The sequence below is a fragment of the Aspergillus welwitschiae genome, assembly GCF_003344945.1.
Source record: "Aspergillus welwitschiae strain CBS 139.54b unplaced genomic scaffold BDQ94scaffold_5, whole genome shotgun sequence".
In the NCBI taxonomy this organism is placed as follows: domain Eukaryota; kingdom Fungi; phylum Ascomycota; class Eurotiomycetes; order Eurotiales; family Aspergillaceae; genus Aspergillus; species Aspergillus welwitschiae.
In genome coordinates, this window is record NW_020798699.1 from 227,944 (window position 1) to 243,651 (window position 15,708).

Sequence of the window (15,708 nt, forward strand, 5' to 3'; positions counted from 1 at the left end):
ATCTTCATCAATTTGGTAATTTCGAGTTAGCTCGCTTAGGAAGTCGAATGTAGATCCCATACAGATGGAGTCGGGAAAATAGCTTCGTTAGACAAGCTATGCTTAGCCTGCAGGTGGCCTAGTAGTAGAACATCATCAGGCAAGCCTTTGTATCAATTAGGAGATTAGGAACCTTTGAACTATGAAGGCGACGGGTTTGAATCCTGTTATAGGCAAAATACTCTATATTAAGACACTTGTCCCCAGACCTACGTAGAGTATAATTCAATAAATGGGGAAAACAGTATCTAATACAGTCTTGTATTTCTATCTGTGTTTGTTAAGAATAGGCCAGCATTCGGTTTATCCCTGTACTGCAGAGACTATGGTACAGTGAGTCAATGCCATAGATCAGTCACACGAAGGATCTAATCTCTAAGAGGCATTCTAGACCTCAAGGAATCACATGATATATACTACTAGTTACTATAAATATAATATATATGCACAGTAGAGAAATATATAAGACCAATGAATTACACACACAAGCTATTATTATCAGAAGATGAATGGAAGGAGAAAGAAAGAACCATATCCATCCATTGGATCCATTTTACATGACTAACCACCTGAGTACAATCATTTAACCCCAATAACCCAGGATAGTACTAAGTAGTGACAGCCAAATCCAATGGACCAGACAACCAAACCCAACCCAAACCATTCCTGCAGGATCATTCAATATGCACAATAATGTCCGATATCGCTCCGATATTGTCCAAATTAATTCCATAAGCACTCAGAGTTGCTTCTCTGCCGCAGGGGTTGAGGTGAGATTTTGAATCGCCGATGAACTATAGCATGACTCACTCCGCCCTAACTATAGGTTGTAGTAGTAATAGTGGTTTAAATTCCAATCAGTACCTTCAATTCATCATTACTATGCTCGATACCAACGAATTGTCCCTGCGTACAATCCGTCCTTGACTACTATGTTCCAAACCCGCCATATATGCCGAGCTACACGGGCTCGTCTGTCCATTTCACCATGGAGGAGGACCCACGCAATGGGGATGGCACTCAGCTCGAAGATTCAACCGGTTGATGATGATAATACTTCTCCTACAGAGAATAACTCAAGGTATGCATTAGATCTCCCTAATCAGTTAGGAATTGCCCTTACATAGCGACATTGACTCATTCCCACCACCCACAAACAGACCAACAGACCATCCCACACCATCAAGACAACCTCATCAACATTCAACACCAACCAAATCACCACCCCACAACCGCCACCGTCTACACGAATTGTACGAACAATTCCCCCCAAAACAAACCTCCTCCATCAATACAACCCCCTAACCCACACCACCAGCTTCATCGGCAAAACCGGCGGCCAAATCTTCCACGAAATGATGCGCCTCCACAACGTCAAACACATCTGTAAGCCTGTCTCTCCCCCTCCCTCTTTCCAACTATACATCCACCCAACTAACCACCATCACCACCATCTCCCTTCTCTAGTCGGCTACCCAGGCGGCACCATCCTCCCCATCCTGGACGCGCTCTACGCCTCCCCCCATCTAACATTCATCCTCCCCAAACACGAACAATCAGCCGGCCACATGGCCGAAGGCTACGCGCGTGCCTCGATCTCCTCATATCCCACCCCCGGCATCGTCCTCGTGACCTCCGGCCCCGGCGCAACGAACCTCATCACGCCGCTGCAGAACGCCCTCAGCGACGGCACCCCGCTCATTGCTTTCTGTGGACAGGTGGCGACGAGCGCCATTGGGAAGGACGGGTTCCAGGAGGCGGATGTGTTGGGGATGACGAGATTTTGTACGAAGTGGAATGTGGGCGTTAAGCATGTGAGGGAGTTGCCGCAGAGAATTGAGGAAGCGTTTTGGGTGGCGTTGAGTGGGAGGATGGGGCCTGTGGTCGTGGAGGTGCCCAAGGATGTAGGGGCGGGGATATATTCTTGATGTGTACTATGGATTGTTTGTGTTCGGGGCTCGTTGGGGGATAGTAGTTATGGTCAGGTTGTGGATGTTTATGAAGGGTTGTTGTTGCAAGTGGAAAGAGGAAAACAATATGCCGTCTGGGTCTATCTATCATTATTTTATAGTGGTAAAAGCTTTTAACGCCATGTTAGGTAAGTAGTAGAAGGTCACTTATAACTACTGACTGCACAATTAAGCCTTCTCGTTGGGTGGCTGTGTCCTTTTCCCTCGGTTATTTCGTATTACCTCTTCCGCCATCGTATGTGTGACGACCACCTCTGTCGTGAGCACGATCCCCGCTGATTCCTGACGTGTTAGTATGTATTCCTCGCTGGTGTGGCTGCCATCGCGGTAGTGGTATTTGGTCGTTGTTGTTCCGTACTTGGAGTTCCTCTGGGCAGCACGGGGATCGCCTTCTTCCAAGTCGTCAGGGTCGAGCACGCTGAGAGGTCTACTGCGGACGGATGGCTGTGGGTAGGATGGGGATATTGATTGTAGTCGATACTGCTTGCTACCGTATGTGTAGCGTCGTGTTTTGCTTTGGGATCCATATGTACCCAGGATTTGCTTGAACAGGGGCTTCAGAGTGGGTAGACTGCCTGCTATGATTCCCATGTTGGATTCAACGCTGTGGTGGGTGTTATTAGTTGGGGTGGCTTGAATTAGGGAGGTTGGCGTACACGACCCAGATTGTGAGGGTGGAGTAATCCCATAGGAGGTCGCCGGTGCGGCCGTAGTTGGGTAGGACGGAGAGCTTGACGATTGCTGCAGCGCAGGCACTGGCGGTTTGTTAGAGAGTGTGGTTAATGGGGGTGAATGTATTGGTTGCTTACAATATCCCCAGTCCTAATATGCAGACTAACGATGCTTTGACACGCCAGTTGACCTGCAGGTGTCTATGGCTATCAGTCGGAGGGATCATGGAGTATATTTATGAGAACGTACCGTAGCATTATCGCTGGTAGAATGGCAAATATAATATCTGTCAGGATGTTCAGACCTAGAGATCATTAGTCCATGTGCTTACAGATTATGCAAGTTCCCTACCAGTATTGGTGTAGCTCAATTCTAGGAGCTGTGTGGATGTGAAACACTGTGATTTAACATTCTCATCCCAGATTGTCCTGATATCCTTGCACTCAAACATGAGAGTCTGCCATCATTAGAAGACATTCGCAAGAATATGAGAGGGGACAGACAAGGAAGCATATCATTGTATAGAGCAGCATGATCACTGTCAAAGCCATTAGCATAATTTTAATCTCAGAATGAAATAGAGAAGACAGAGCAGGATGGAATGATTGAAAAAGCTTCCATCTTCTATGAACATCCAGCAGACAGCCAGATGTTTGAAAGCGACATACCAATGACTACCCAGATGAATATCTTGTAACCCCGTCGCGGGGCAAACCGCAGGAGAAACAGCCCGATGGAGATTTTGACGAGCCCGATTGCCCACATGTAGATACCCTGAGTGGCGAAATTCAGGTGCGTCGCTATCGAGGCCGTATTCTCCACATAAACCGTATGTCTTCCTGCACCATATATAACCTCTGGTATTATCACAGCAAATCCAGCGAGGGACTATGGGCGTCAATGTCAGATTCCAGGCTGCTAGCGCGTCGGGAGGGGAGGTTACAAGTGCCATTGTCAGCACCATGATATAATCCTAGTCGTAGGTCAGTCTCCAGCTTCCGGCTCCAGATTACCCTATACTCACATCGAGGCCGACATTTCGGATAAAAAACACACGGACATACATCCGGGCTAGAACCGTGAGTAATGCAAAAGCCGTGGTGATCGATGTAGCTGCCAAGATCTGGGGAGCCTGGCTCACATCAGGCAAGCCCGCGCCTCCCAAATGAGCATTTGCCGCCATAATCGCACTCAATCTGGGGTATGCTTGTCATGGCACGATCAGGAGAGCCCATGGATGATAGAGGGGGTAACTGGGGCGATATAGCATCGGGTCACCCAGATCCGCAGGATCAGAGCTTGCGAAAGCCTTTCACACGAGCTACCGGCCTGTTCTGCCCGTCGTTTGCTAGGAATCCTATTCTCAGGAGCGTCGCGATGAAAGTTCAACGCTAGGGAACTAGAGAAATGCCTAGGATGCTAGGATTTCGTGCTGCTCTGGGTTCTGGTGGTAAAGGATCCCACTACGAGGATCTCCGATGCTAAAGCTGGTTTTCCATTTGCTTCGTTGTCCATGCCGCAATCGACCCGTCGGTTCAGCTGTGCCACTTTTCTCTGCCAGGTACAATCTGATCATTTTCGCTTAATTTCAGCGAGGGGACCCAGCTAGTCCCGCTGGGGAGGCTTCCAATAGGTCACTATCTTCACAGTATGTCCGAGGGAAATGAATGTACTTCCGGTATCATGGACGGCTGAACAGGAACCTAACCAATGAGATGGTTCAAGTCCTTGGAGTGAACCTCGAACGCTCAGGTAGAACCTCGGAACGGCACAACAACGTTTGTGGGTGGAGCTGACATCGTGCCATCCGCGCATCAGCTTGGAGTTCCACACCCACTAAACACAGGCCGAACGCGAAACCCCTGGCGAGTCCCCTGTAGGAGTACGTGTACTTGAATCTGTTTATTCCTGTCATTGCGGGCGGAAATCTCCGGCGGCACAGCACTTATTTACTTAGCGTATAAGCTAGATATAGGGTTCATCTAGATATAAATTAATTTCTCTCGCCTAGTCAAGCACCAAGCAAGTTGGACTGGAGGTTTCACACAATGAAACCTGGCAGGAAAACTCACTAGTAATGTTGACTTGGAGCATCTCAGAGACAACAGAAATTCGGCGTATGCAATACCCATTGGGTAGGTTGGCTCGCAATGCTTACTGATTGTCTGTGTCTAAGTCTGGGATGGAGGATCACACTTGGACCACAGGCGGGATCGTTCAGGGATCGATCGATGAGCGGGTCAAGCCACTGAGGGCAGCGAATTCCACTTTCAGGGCATTGGGGGTTGCTGGGAGGAATCGAAGGATCCGATCCAGCCGGTGAGGAGGGATCCTTAGTTGTTCGAGGAAGAGGAAGAGAGTGGAACCGGTTTGGTGTCAGACAGTCGGACCCGCGAGCCGCCATCGCTTAGCGGGTTCCGTCCCATACCGTATGATACTCACATGTCTCTTCTCCATCTTCTCTTCTCCCAGGAAACTCAACACCGTGTTAACCCTGCAGATACGACATCCTCACTATAAACACCCCCTATCCACGTTCTTCTTTTGATGGCTCAGAGCCTTTCAATCCCACCTCAGCAAACATGATACACACCACCATGCGGGACCATCTCCTTTGGTCAACTCTAGCGGAGTCTGGAACCGATAGTGGAGCTGTCAGACAAGTCTAGAGCAGACAGCGCATCGCCCTAACTACTTAGACTGCCATCGTTATTGGAGCTGTTTCGAACTCCATGTTTGCTCGGCCAGCATCCTAGCCCATTAGGGCTCCGTTCTATTTCTCGCCGACTATCCGATCTCCATCAATGGGATAGCCTCGTGCCCATAGCGAAATACGAACACCTCGGCGATCTAAACAAGGGATGAACACTTAAAGTGTTGGCCGTCCCCGTTCGGGGACCCTCTTCCTCTGCTCAGGCTGCGTTCCCGTTCTGTCTCTGCCCCTGCCTCTCACTGCCCTCAAGCTAGCCCAATGGTTGCTCTCAAGGCTCTCAGTCTGGGCCTGCTTGCTTCGCAGGCCTGGGCCGTGCCCACAACCTCTCAGACTGCTCTGAGCAGCCCAGCTGCATCCAGCGCTGCCGTGGCTGCCGCAGCTGCCAAGCTCGAGCAATTGTCGAGCTATGCCCTTGACCAGACTCTGGCCAACCTCCCCAGCAGCTCCGAGGACAGCGAGGCTTGCACACGAGAAACCCTGCGGATCCGCCGTGACTGGCGGACGTTCTCGAAGCCCGAGAAGGAAGACTACATCAACTCGGTGCTCTGTCTGCAGGAGCTGCCCTCGCGCACCCCGTCGCATCTGGCTCCAGGTGCTAAGACTCGTTATGATGACTTTCTCGCCACGCACATCAACCAGACTTTAGAGATCCACTACACGGTACACCTTGCTACTTCTCTACCACCCTCATTCAGAACATTAACAAGTACCTTAGGGAACCTTCCTCGCATGGCACCGCTACTTCATCTACGAGTTCGAACAAGCCCTCCGCGATGAATGCCACTATACAGGCGACTACCCGTACGTCCCTCCCTATTCCCCTCACCCCCAACCTCACCAACTAACCTCAATCCCATAGATACTGGGACTGGGGCTATGACGCCATCCACACAATGGAAGCCTCGGAAGTATTCGACGGCTCCGAAACCTCCATGTCCGGCAATGGCTACTTCATCCCCAACCAGGGGAACATCTCCCTCTACCTAGGCAACTACCCCGCCATTGTCCTGCCCCCGGGCACCGGCGGCGGCTGCGTAACCAGCGGGCCCTTCAAGAACTACACCGTGAACATGGGCCCCGCCGCGCTCTCCCTCCCCGGAGGCAGCACCGCCTCCGTCTCCAATCCCCTCAACTACAACCCCCGCTGCCTGAAGCGCAGTCTTACCACCGCCCTCCTGCAACGCCACAACACCTACCCCCAGATCACCTCGCTTATCCTCGATAACGACGATGTCTGGGACTTCGAGATGACCATGCAGGGTGTGCCTGGGAGTGGGTCGATTGGTGTCCATGGTTCCGGGCACTATAGTATGGGTGGGGACCCTGGTCGGGATGTATATGTTAGCCCTGGGGATCCGGCGTTCTGGCATCACCATGGTATGATTGATCGGGTCTGGTGGATTTGGCAGAATTTGGATCTGAAGAGTAGGGAGTATGCGATCTCCGGGACGGGGACGTTCTTGAATGAGCCGGCTAGTAAGAATACTACCTTGCAGACAGTTGTGGATTTGGGGTATGCGAACGGAGTGCCCAGGAGGATGAAGGAGTTGATGAGTACGACGAAGGGGCTGTTTTGTTATGCTTATGTTTAGATCGGAGGGGGGGGGGATTGTCGATGTATATACTTTTGGGAGACTGAGAGTGATTTTCCTATTGTAATGAGAATGTAAATATGTGTGATGCTGAAACTGCATAGTAGTAATTCCTTTGAATTTTTACATCAATTGTTCGGCAATCCTAAAAGTGTTTGTCCTATCCAATAGATCAATTGTTAGATGTATAGCAATGTAGTATCTAGCATCTCCGCTCCACTCCCTTCCGACTCATACAGATATATTTCACTCCCTTATATGGTTTCACTCCCTCGCCTAGTCCGCGACTCCGCCGCGGATCGATGTTCAGGCTCTCTACCTTGAGCCCCGAGGGAAGCCAGCCACGGACAGAGAACGACACAGCCGCCGAATTAGGCATAAGTGTCGCGTTTAGTTGGGTCTTGGTTTTACGGGGCGCCGAAAGGAAGATGGAGGAATCAGAGTAAGCTCGGCTGGGTGATTGTTTCTGCGACTGTGACTGTGACCGGGGAAGTGACGGTGGAGGTTGCGGCGAAGATGATTGAACGGGGGGTGTTAGCGTCTGGGATTGTTCGGGTTCAGGAGTAGGCGTATGTTCGAGTTGTTCGGGATCCTCGGGGTTCAAGGAAAGGTGTTCAGCGGGCGAGGAAGCTGAGGCTTCTGCTTCTGCTGCCGCTGCCGCTGCCGCTGCGCGGGAAGAAGATTTCTTGACAACCTTCTTCTTCTTCTTTTTCTTAGTCTTGCGTTTCGTCGTGTCTGCTTCAGGGTTCTGGTAAGACGTGCTGGCGTCGTAGTAGCCCTGCAGGAGGTTGGTGTCTGCGTCGAGTTCTTCGACGTCGTCGTCCAGCTCGTCATCCGCGTAGTGCCCTACGACGGTGCACCGGAGTGTCGCCGTTCCGGAGATTGTGCCGGCATCTTTAGTCGGCACGCGCCATTCTAGTACGCCGTTGCCCGGTGAGAATAAAGCCTCTCCTCGGCTGGCTTGCATGTCTGTGATGTTCCGGACCGACTTCGGGATCGGGACGCTCACCACAACCTCTTCTAGCACTGGCGCCGAGGAGTTGCCGCCTCCACCCCCGAGAAAAGAGGGTGTAGACGTGCCTGATCCGCTACGCCCGACCCCAGGTCGGTTAGAGGATGAGTATCCCGGGAAGTTTGTGTTGAGAATAAGGCGGACCTCGAAGTCTGAGCCAGTCGGCCCAAGCGATTTACGGATGTCCACAATAGCCGGCAAGAAAAGCTTCTCCATATGACTCGGGGGTTGATCAAGTGTAGGATCTGTTGGCATGAGGTCCACCTCGTATCCGGCAAGAATGAACCGACCGTCTGGTGGTACAAAACTGAGCTCGCCAGGGTGCTCCCGCCAGCGCGCCAAGCGCACACATGGGTGAAATACCGGCAGCTCCAGCTTGCGTCCCAAGGCTTTCTGACCACCGGGTGCTGTTAACGAAAGAAGCAGATCGGGTACACCGGATATTTTGGCGGTGAAGGCGATAGTACCGGAAGACATTGCAGAGAGCAGTCGTCCTGATGGCGCCATCGTCACGGAAAGTGACTCAATAATATCAACATATAGCTCGTTGGAAGTGTGTCTTACTCCGGACTTTCTCCAGGGGATCGCAGGTCCTTGGGCCGCCGCGGCGGCTGATTGCTTCATGGCACTGGGTTGTCCCAGAATCGGTGTGGATGATCTGCGCATAACGAAGGCCGTCAGTTCACTGTAAATAGTATGGTGACCTCCATCCCGTAACGGTGGGCACTCACCCAGGCAATCCAACGCCGCCTAACAGCTTCCCCATCCACCCTGGCATTTCCACTACCTCCTGTAGCGCATTGGGCTCTGTATTGCAGACAATCCCCGCATCGCACATTTCGTGCAGAAGCTGTGCAACCACATCATAATTCGCCTGGATCTTGGTGGAAAGCAAAGGTGCCCCAACGAAGTCCTCGAGAACATCAACAACCCGATGAATGAATTCCAGGGCAAGCAGCGGTTCCGTGTCAACCTCGGACAGCGCCAGAAACAGTAGGTTGGACTGCACTACCGAGAACACTGTCACCGGCGGAGTTGTATTTGGAAAGTAGATGAGTGATGGGCGCGGAGCTGCATAGGCATTATAGAGGGGAAGAATGGCCGATGCGGAGGGCGGACGGGAGCGATAGACCTGCTCGACGATCGGATTGCTGGAAGAGGACAGGTCAGTGACTGCTGGTAGTCAGAACATTGGAGGGAACTGCGTGCCTCTGCTCATCATAGATATAGAGCGCATCAACCTGGCCGCTCATGATGGCGAAGGCAACCTATCCCGACCTGTGGGGGCGTAACGTAGTAGGCAGAGGTGGTCATGGTGCAGCAATGATGGTCGGTGATCTATCGGCCCCCATTTAGTGGAGTCCAAAAGCCCCTCGTTCTGCCGCCGATCCCCGCCTTCTGATGCATTTCCTTTGAATTGCTGCAGCTCGCCGCAACAAACTAGTCTCCTTGATCGAGACTCGTCTGGACTGCTCTCTAAAAGACCTTTCTTGGCTCTCGTTGATTCTAGAACAATGTCTCCCTCTACCCAAAATCACAGCGCCTTGGATGTCCAGCCCAAGGACGCGAAGCGTGCACTTGCGGAGGACGCATATGACGACTGCCTGGCGTGCAGAGTTACTGGTAGGCTACTTTTTGTTTCCGGGCGTTCACTATGATACTATAGCTAATCTGATGACTTACAGGATCTGCTGCATTCGTCGGCCTCGGTGTGTACAGCTACTACACAGGAATGAAGAACCTCAAGATGCAAGAAAAGGCAATCATGCAAAGCGCAACAAAGTATAAGATGGGATCTCGACAACTCGGGATCTTCACCATCTCTGCGACACTGGTTGGAATGGGATTATGGAGAGCCTTCAACTGATGAAGCCGGAAAAATTTTGTATATTATGTACTTTATACCATATTCTACTCAGGCGTTGGGTCTTTCGTTGACGGGAATGCACATCAACTTAGTCAAGCGCTTCACAATTCACAAAACATGTACAAAACATTATATAGAAAGGATCGTACGATTAATATATCACTAGCCGCCTCACCGGGTATCGCCATGTCTGATAACCTCTATATTTAATAGTAATGATGACCGAAGAAAATGGGGATATGAAAAGGAGAAGATGTAAACAAAGAGAATATGAGCACAAGGATAAGATGAAGATGACTTAGGAAAAATGATCCGTGGCCCACCAAAGGGCCACATGCAATACTCCTACTAATGCACCGAAAAAAAAAGAACAGCAAAAAGAAAGAAACACAAGAAATGCAATCTAACGCTGCGTGACCGTAAGAATATATGCTCGTCTATTCGTCGATACCATATTTTCTAGGTGAAGCGGCCACGTTTGCCGCCCCCAAACATGTCTCGATTGCCTAGACCAGACAAGTCGAAGAAATCGGGTACGTTCAGCTTTCGTTTGGAGCCGATGCCGACGGATGGTTCAAGAGGGGACGATCGAGTGTTCGAGCGGGTGAAGTTATTATGACGGTTCTGTTGACGAGAGTTTCGAGGCAGGACGGAGACGCTGACCGGGGCACCATCTTGAGACGCCGGAGTCGAACTGTCTGTGGTCTGCATGTCCAGGTCTTGTTCTGGGAATTGCGGAAAGGTGGGCCCGGCAGTAAACGTAAAGATAGTCGGACGATCGAAGTCGTTTGTTTCAGAGGCATGAGGGGGAGAAGGTGCTGGAGGCTGTTGCTGCGGCGGCGCTGGAGCTTGCTCCTCCGATGATAACTTTGAAGGCTGTCGGATCGGTTCGGATTCTGGCTGTACCTTGCGGGCTGCAGCCGGCGTTGCGCCTCTGGTTTGTTTCTCAACCTCATCGTCGTCGCTAGGGGCACCAGTTCCATCACTCCGTTCCGTGGCCCATTGCCGAACTTTCCAGCCCTCCCCGTCCCCAAGGCCGAGGTTCTCCCGGTCTAGGAAGTGTAGTAGATCCTCAATTGCTTCTTGGTATCCAGCTTGCTTGGCTTGCGACTGTTCGTAGACAGCGTTCTTGTAGAGGTTCGTGACGGAGAGAGCAGCAGCCTTGAACGACTGTAGGAGCTGCTCAGGAGGTTGCGGCCGAGGCGTCGAGCTCGGCAGTGACGTGTTTAGGGATCTCATCGAGTCCATGGTGTGTGGTGTGGTGGCAGAAGCAGTCTGCCTGGGAGACTTTGACAATAAATACTAGCGTTGGCGTCACTAGGAGGGGTGACTTGAACCGTGCTTCTGGGAAACAGGGGGTTAGGCAAACTCCGAGGCAAACCCCAGAAAGATCAGGAAGAGGCAGATATGACTGATAGTCTGGACTGAAAGAGACGGGCCCAAAGAGGGGGCGTTATAGAGGGAAAACGAGAAGATCCGCAGGCAAACAATGGACGTTGGCTGGCGATGACCGTTCGGAAAGGACGCTGGCGCAGCTGATCTTTCTTTGCGTCTGTCCCGGTAACGTGACCCACAGCGGGGAAACTGGTCTTCCGCCGCCTGCTGACTCAGAAATGAGTCAGTTACGCCCTCGCGTCTCCCGTCCAATGAGCGCGTCCCCTGGCCGCGCTTCTCCGACGAAATTCCATTTGCCATCCCATGAGCGCGACTGGCGGTGCTTCTTCGTCCTTTCATCATCCGTCACTGTTTGTTCTCTACGCACCTCCTTTGTGCGCCCCCCCGACTTCAATTTCTCCCACCAGATCCTCTACAGCCATATTTCCGAGAGTTAGTGGGTCTTACATATTATCAGGGGTCTTATCGATAGCTTCCTACCTGGGTTGTCTTATTATCAACTCGTGTCCCGCTTTGTATAGTACCAAACAGCTGCGCTCGGTGCGCTGTGGTTGGTGATGGCTCCCTCAGTTGAACCGACTCCCGACTCGCCATCACAGGCAGATACCCCCATGACAGACGCGAATGCTGAGCCTGTCACGTCGGTGCCCGTGGATAGCGCAGACGCGCCGATGACGGTGAGTTAGCGCAAACCCCCTCTTTGCGCCATGCACTATCTTGATGCGCGTCCTTGGTTGATTGGCAAAGCGCTCCTGCTGACAATCTTCCTCATGTAGGGCTACCAGGACACTCCAGACTACACGGTAAACGCGACTCGACTAACTCAGCGATCTCATTAACGTACGATCCGACTAACACGAATTAGGACTCGGATACGAATCCCAATACCACGGCGAGCAGTGTTGCAGGCGACGCAGCGCCTTTGGATGGCCGGAGACGGAGGTCCGAAGCTTTTCACATGAGAAAAAGTATTTTGGGCAAGAAGCATGGTCGTTTGGATGAATCAAAGGTACGCCAATGCAATGGTCGTGCATCATTATTCTGTCGCTTACGGTGCGTGCTACCATAGGAAGATGACTCTATCCGACGATTTCGCTACCTCCTCGGTCTAACCGATCTATTCCGTCATTTCATCGAAACCAACCCTAATCCGCGGATCAAGGAGATCATGGCCGAAATTGACCGGCAAAATGCCGAGGAGGAGGCAAAGGCCAAGAAGAAGGGTTCGTCGCGCTCAGGTGGTGCAGGCGGTGATAGGCGTCGCAGAACAGAGCAAGAGGAAGACGCCGAGCTGTTGAAGGATGAAAGAACTGGCGGCGAAACCAACACGGTCTTTCGGGAATCCCCGCCCTTCATCAAGGGAGAGATGCGCGATTACCAAATTGCGGGATTGAACTGGCTTGTTTCGCTGCATGAGAACGGTATTTCGGGTATTTTGGCGGATGAGATGGGTTTGGGCAAGACTCTGCAGACCATTTCTTTCCTAGGCTACCTCCGACATGTATGCGAGATCACCGGCCCGCACCTCATCGCTGTTCCGAAATCTACCCTCGATAACTGGAAGCGGGAGTTTGGAAAATGGACACCCGAGGTCAATGTGCTTGTTCTCCAGGGTGACAAGGAACAGCGACACAAGTTGATCAATGAGGAGCTCCTCGACGAGAACTTCGACGTTTGTATTACCAGTTACGAGATGATTCTCCGAGAAAAGGCGCACCTTAAGAAGTTCGCTTGGGAGTACATCATCATCGACGAGGCTCATCGGATCAAGAACGAGGAGTCTTCACTGGCGCAAATTATCCGTGTCTTCCACTCCAGGAACCGACTACTGATCACCGGCACCCCACTTCAGAATAACCTCCACGAGCTTTGGGCCCTCCTCAACTTCTTATTGCCGGATGTTTTCGGTGATTCGGAAGCATTTGACCAATGGTTCTCCGGGCAAGACTCCGATCAGGATACTGTCGTACAACAACTCCATCGCGTTCTGCGACCTTTCTTGCTTCGCCGTGTCAAGAGTGACGTCGAAAAGAGCTTGCTTCCCAAGAAGGAGGTTAATCTATACGTTCCCATGTCGGAAATGCAGGTCAAGTGGTATCAGAAGATTCTCGAAAAAGATATCGATGCGGTCAATGGCGCTGCCGGCAAGCGTGAGTCAAAGACCCGTTTGTTGAATATCGTCATGCAACTTCGCAAATGTTGCAACCATCCCTACCTTTTTGAAGGTGCTGAGCCTGGCCCTCCCTACACCACCGATGAACACCTCGTTTACAATGCTGGAAAGATGACGATCCTTGACAAGTTGCTGGCGCGTATGCAGAAGCAGGGAAGTCGCGTACTCATCTTCTCCCAGATGAGTCGTGTCCTTGATATCCTCGAAGACTACTGTGTTTTCCGCGAATACAACTACTGCCGCATCGATGGTACAACGGCCCATGAGGATCGAATTGCTGCTATCGATGAGTACAACAAGCCGGGCTCGGAGAAGTTCATCTTCCTGCTCACAACAAGAGCGGGAGGTCTGGGTATCAATCTGACGACGGCGGATATTGTCGTTCTCTTTGATAGTGACTGGAATCCTCAGGCGGATTTGCAAGCAATGGACCGTGCTCACCGTATCGGACAGACGAAACAGGTCGTGGTATTCAGGTTTGTTACAGAGAATGCGATCGAAGAAAAAGTCTTAGAACGTGCCGCACAGAAACTGCGACTCGACCAGCTTGTCATCCAACAGGGACGTGCCCAGCAGCAGACCAAGAATGCCGCGTCTAAGGAAGAATTGCTGGGTATGATTCAGCACGGAGCTGCCAATGTCTTCAACACTCAAGCCAACACCACCATATCTGCGGAACACCAGATATCCGAAGATGATATTGATGACATTTTGCGGAAAGGCGAGGAGCGGACTGCGCAATTGAACAAAAAGTACGAAAAGCTTGGTATCGACGACTTGCAGAAGTTCAGTTCCGAAAGTGCGTACGAATGGAACGGCAAAGACTTCACTGATCGCAAGAAGGACATTGGTATTAACTGGATCAACCCGGCAAAGCGAGAGCGGAAGGAACAGTTCTATTCTATCGACAAATACTATCGCCAGGCTTTGGCTACTGGTGGTAGAACGGCTGATCCCAAGCCTAAGGTTCCTCGGGCGCCAAAGCAAATCACCGTCCATGATTGGCAGTTCTTCCCGCCTGGGCTTCAAGAGCTGCAGGAGAAGGAGACGGCCTACTTCCACAAGGAGATCGGATACAAGGTTCCTCTACCTGATGGGCCCGAAGAAGAACTTAGCGAGCGCGAGGCTGAGCGTGATCTTGAACAACAGGAGATTGACAATGCAGTGCCACTAACGGAGGATGAACAGGCGGAGAAGGCGAAGATGTCTGAAGAGGGCTTCTCCAACTGGAACCGCAGAGACTTCCAACAGTTCGTGAACGGTTCCGCCAAGTTTGGCCGCACTGACTACGTTGGAATCGCCACCGAGGTAGACAGCAAAGAGCCGGAAGAAGTTGAGGAGTACGCGCAAGTATTTTGGGAGCGGTACACGGAAATCCAAGATTATCCCAAGTACCTCCGTGTCATCGAGCAGGGTGAGGATAAACTGCGGAAGATGAACCACCAACGCAAAATGTTGCGCAAGAAGATGGAAATGTACCGCGTACCACTCCAACAGGTCAAGATCAACTACACTGTGTCTACCACCAACAAGAAGGTCTATACAGAAGAGGAGGACCGGTTCTTGTTGGTAATGCTGGACAAATATGGAGTCGATGGTGAAGGTCTCTACGAGAAGATCCGCGACGAAATCCGCGAGTCTCCACTATTCCGTTTTGATTGGTTTTTCCTTAGTCGGACCCCAGTCGAGATTGGACGTCGGTGCACCACCCTGCTAAACACCGTGGCAAAGGAATTTGAAACTGATGGAAAGGCCAACGGTGAGAGCGGCAAGGGCCGGGGACGTGACCGTGACGACGATGAAGCTGAAGAGGATGAGGCCCCACCCGCCAAGAAGAAGACGAAGGGCGGTGCAGTTGTAAGTTGCCTTGTCGTTCCTATCTACATAACCATATTGAATAGCTCGGCTAACAAACCCACAGAACAAGCAAGTCAAGGCCGTCAAGGGTGGCAGCAAGGCAAATTCTACTTCAACATCGCGGGCAGCCAGTGTCTCTTCAAATGCGGCACCCAAGTCCAGGAGTCGCAAGAAATGATCTCTTCCTGTAATCGGGGGCCTAGGTGGACGATGACGAGGATTGTTACGACTATTCTGTAGACTGTTTGGGAAGCCTTTCTTGATGGAGGAGGGTTTGTTGGTTCTATTTCATTCCATATATGTCGGTCCGGCGTTGCCAGATAGATGCCATTGTAGTTTTATGATTCATCTTCAATCTCCTTCGCTTTTTGTAAAATGACACCTTGTTGTTCAAAAAGACCTTTTGGCTGTTGTCTTC

The 15,708-nt window shown here is 51.4% G+C and overlaps 7 protein-coding genes across 7 annotated transcripts; 4 read left to right on the forward strand and 3 right to left on the reverse strand.

Moving 5' to 3' along the window:
* Positions 1-784: 784 nt before the first annotated feature.
* Positions 785-2,139, forward strand: BDQ94DRAFT_103626 (thiamine pyrophosphate enzyme, N-terminal TPP binding domain-containing protein). The gene is made up of 5 exons (XM_026763386.1): positions 785-809; positions 866-1,120; positions 1,200-1,292; positions 1,358-1,425; positions 1,507-2,139. Exons 2-5 carry the CDS (start codon positions 972-974, stop codon positions 1,965-1,967), a joined length of 771 nt encoding a protein of 256 aa, XP_026629928.1. The 5' UTR covers positions 785-809; positions 866-971; the 3' UTR covers positions 1,968-2,139.
* Position 2,140: 1 nt separating this feature from the next.
* BDQ94DRAFT_103651 (integral membrane family protein) lies at positions 2,141-4,216 on the reverse strand. Its single transcript, XM_026763387.1, has 9 exons — positions 3,706-4,216; positions 3,625-3,654; positions 3,350-3,569; positions 3,185-3,219; positions 3,033-3,138; positions 2,931-2,985; positions 2,819-2,881; positions 2,666-2,764; positions 2,141-2,613 (listed from the first exon to the last, which is right to left on the reverse strand). The coding sequence occupies exons 1-9, from the start codon at positions 3,862-3,864 to the stop codon at positions 2,178-2,180; spliced, it is 1,203 nt and encodes a 400-aa protein (XP_026629929.1). The 5' UTR covers positions 3,865-4,216; the 3' UTR covers positions 2,141-2,177.
* Positions 4,217-5,151: 935 nt separating this feature from the next.
* On the forward strand, positions 5,152-7,090 carry BDQ94DRAFT_103697 (tyrosinase family protein). Its single transcript, XM_026763388.1, has 3 exons — positions 5,152-6,054; positions 6,110-6,195; positions 6,254-7,090. The coding sequence occupies exons 1-3, from the start codon at positions 5,653-5,655 to the stop codon at positions 6,984-6,986; spliced, it is 1,221 nt and encodes a 406-aa protein (XP_026629930.1). The 5' UTR covers positions 5,152-5,652; the 3' UTR covers positions 6,987-7,090.
* Position 7,091: 1 nt separating this feature from the next.
* BDQ94DRAFT_103700 (putative AP-3 adaptor complex subunit mu) lies at positions 7,092-9,314 on the reverse strand. The gene is made up of 3 exons (XM_026763389.1): positions 9,208-9,314; positions 8,730-9,149; positions 7,092-8,656 (listed from the first exon to the last, which is right to left on the reverse strand). The coding sequence occupies exons 1-3, from the start codon at positions 9,249-9,251 to the stop codon at positions 7,189-7,191; spliced, it is 1,932 nt and encodes a 643-aa protein (XP_026629931.1). The 5' UTR covers positions 9,252-9,314; the 3' UTR covers positions 7,092-7,188.
* A 138-nt stretch (positions 9,315-9,452) lies between these two features.
* On the forward strand, positions 9,453-10,095 carry BDQ94DRAFT_103710 (uncharacterized protein). The gene is made up of 2 exons (XM_026763390.1): positions 9,453-9,621; positions 9,684-10,095. The coding sequence occupies exons 1-2, from the start codon at positions 9,513-9,515 to the stop codon at positions 9,863-9,865; spliced, it is 291 nt and encodes a 96-aa protein (XP_026629932.1). The 5' UTR covers positions 9,453-9,512; the 3' UTR covers positions 9,866-10,095.
* BDQ94DRAFT_103713 (uncharacterized protein) lies at positions 10,003-11,387 on the reverse strand. The gene has a single exon (XM_026763391.1). It carries the CDS (start codon positions 11,111-11,113, stop codon positions 10,325-10,327), a length of 789 nt encoding a protein of 262 aa, XP_026629933.1. The 5' UTR covers positions 11,114-11,387; the 3' UTR covers positions 10,003-10,324.
* Positions 11,388-11,589: 202 nt separating this feature from the next.
* On the forward strand, positions 11,590-15,688 carry BDQ94DRAFT_103715 (putative SNF2 family helicase/ATPase). The gene is made up of 5 exons (XM_026763392.1): positions 11,590-11,937; positions 12,037-12,063; positions 12,126-12,269; positions 12,330-15,290; positions 15,355-15,688. The coding sequence occupies exons 1-5, from the start codon at positions 11,818-11,820 to the stop codon at positions 15,466-15,468; spliced, it is 3,366 nt and encodes a 1,121-aa protein (XP_026629934.1). The 5' UTR covers positions 11,590-11,817; the 3' UTR covers positions 15,469-15,688.
* The last annotated feature ends 20 nt before the right edge of the window (positions 15,689-15,708 follow it).

Bases quoted from the DNA above. Each gene is read 5' to 3' on its own strand.
- BDQ94DRAFT_103697 (XM_026763388.1), top strand. From the start codon at position 5,653: ATGGTTGCTCTCAAGGCTCTCAGTCTGGGCCTGCTTGCTTCGCAGGCC. The intron at 6,055-6,109 runs GTACACCTTGCT...CAAGTACCTTAG, and splicing joins CTTTAGAGATCCACTACACG to GGAACCTTCCTCGCATGGCA. The intron at 6,196-6,253 runs GTACGTCCCTCC...TCAATCCCATAG, and splicing joins CACTATACAGGCGACTACCC to ATACTGGGACTGGGGCTATG.
- BDQ94DRAFT_103713 (XM_026763391.1), bottom strand. From the start codon at position 11,113: ATGGACTCGATGAGATCCCTAAACACGTCACTGCCGAGCTCGACGCCT.
- BDQ94DRAFT_103715 (XM_026763392.1), top strand. From the start codon at position 11,818: ATGGCTCCCTCAGTTGAACCGACTCCCGACTCGCCATCACAGGCAGAT. The intron at 11,938-12,036 runs GTGAGTTAGCGC...TTCCTCATGTAG, and splicing joins GCGCAGACGCGCCGATGACG to GGCTACCAGGACACTCCAGA. The intron at 12,270-12,329 runs GTACGCCAATGC...GTGCTACCATAG, and splicing joins GTCGTTTGGATGAATCAAAG to GAAGATGACTCTATCCGACG.
- BDQ94DRAFT_103700 (XM_026763389.1), bottom strand. From the start codon at position 9,251: ATGAGCGGCCAGGTTGATGCGCTCTATATCTATGATGAGCAGAG. The intron at 9,150-9,207 runs GCACGCAGTTCC...GTCCTCTTCCAG, and splicing joins TATATCTATGATGAGCAGAG to CAATCCGATCGTCGAGCAGG. The intron at 8,657-8,729 runs GTGAGTGCCCAC...CGTTATGCGCAG, and splicing joins GGCGGCGTTGGATTGCCTGG to ATCATCCACACCGATTCTGG.
- BDQ94DRAFT_103651 (XM_026763387.1), bottom strand. From the start codon at position 3,864: ATGGCGGCAAATGCTCATTTGGGAGGCGCGGGCTTGCCTGATGTGAGC. The intron at 2,882-2,930 runs GTACGTTCTCAT...TGATAGCCATAG, and splicing joins CTACCAGCGATAATGCTACG to ACACCTGCAGGTCAACTGGC. The intron at 2,765-2,818 runs GTAAGCAACCAA...ACAAACCGCCAG, and splicing joins ATATTAGGACTGGGGATATT to TGCCTGCGCTGCAGCAATCG.
- BDQ94DRAFT_103710 (XM_026763390.1), top strand. From the start codon at position 9,513: ATGTCTCCCTCTACCCAAAATCACAGCGCCTTGGATGTCCAGCCCAAG. The intron at 9,622-9,683 runs GTAGGCTACTTT...GATGACTTACAG, and splicing joins CCTGGCGTGCAGAGTTACTG to GATCTGCTGCATTCGTCGGC.
- BDQ94DRAFT_103626 (XM_026763386.1), top strand. From the start codon at position 972: ATGTTCCAAACCCGCCATATATGCCGAGCTACACGGGCTCGTCTGTCC. The intron at 1,293-1,357 runs GTACGAACAATT...CCACACCACCAG, and splicing joins CGCCACCGTCTACACGAATT to CTTCATCGGCAAAACCGGCG. The intron at 1,426-1,506 runs GTAAGCCTGTCT...TCCCTTCTCTAG, and splicing joins CCACAACGTCAAACACATCT to TCGGCTACCCAGGCGGCACC.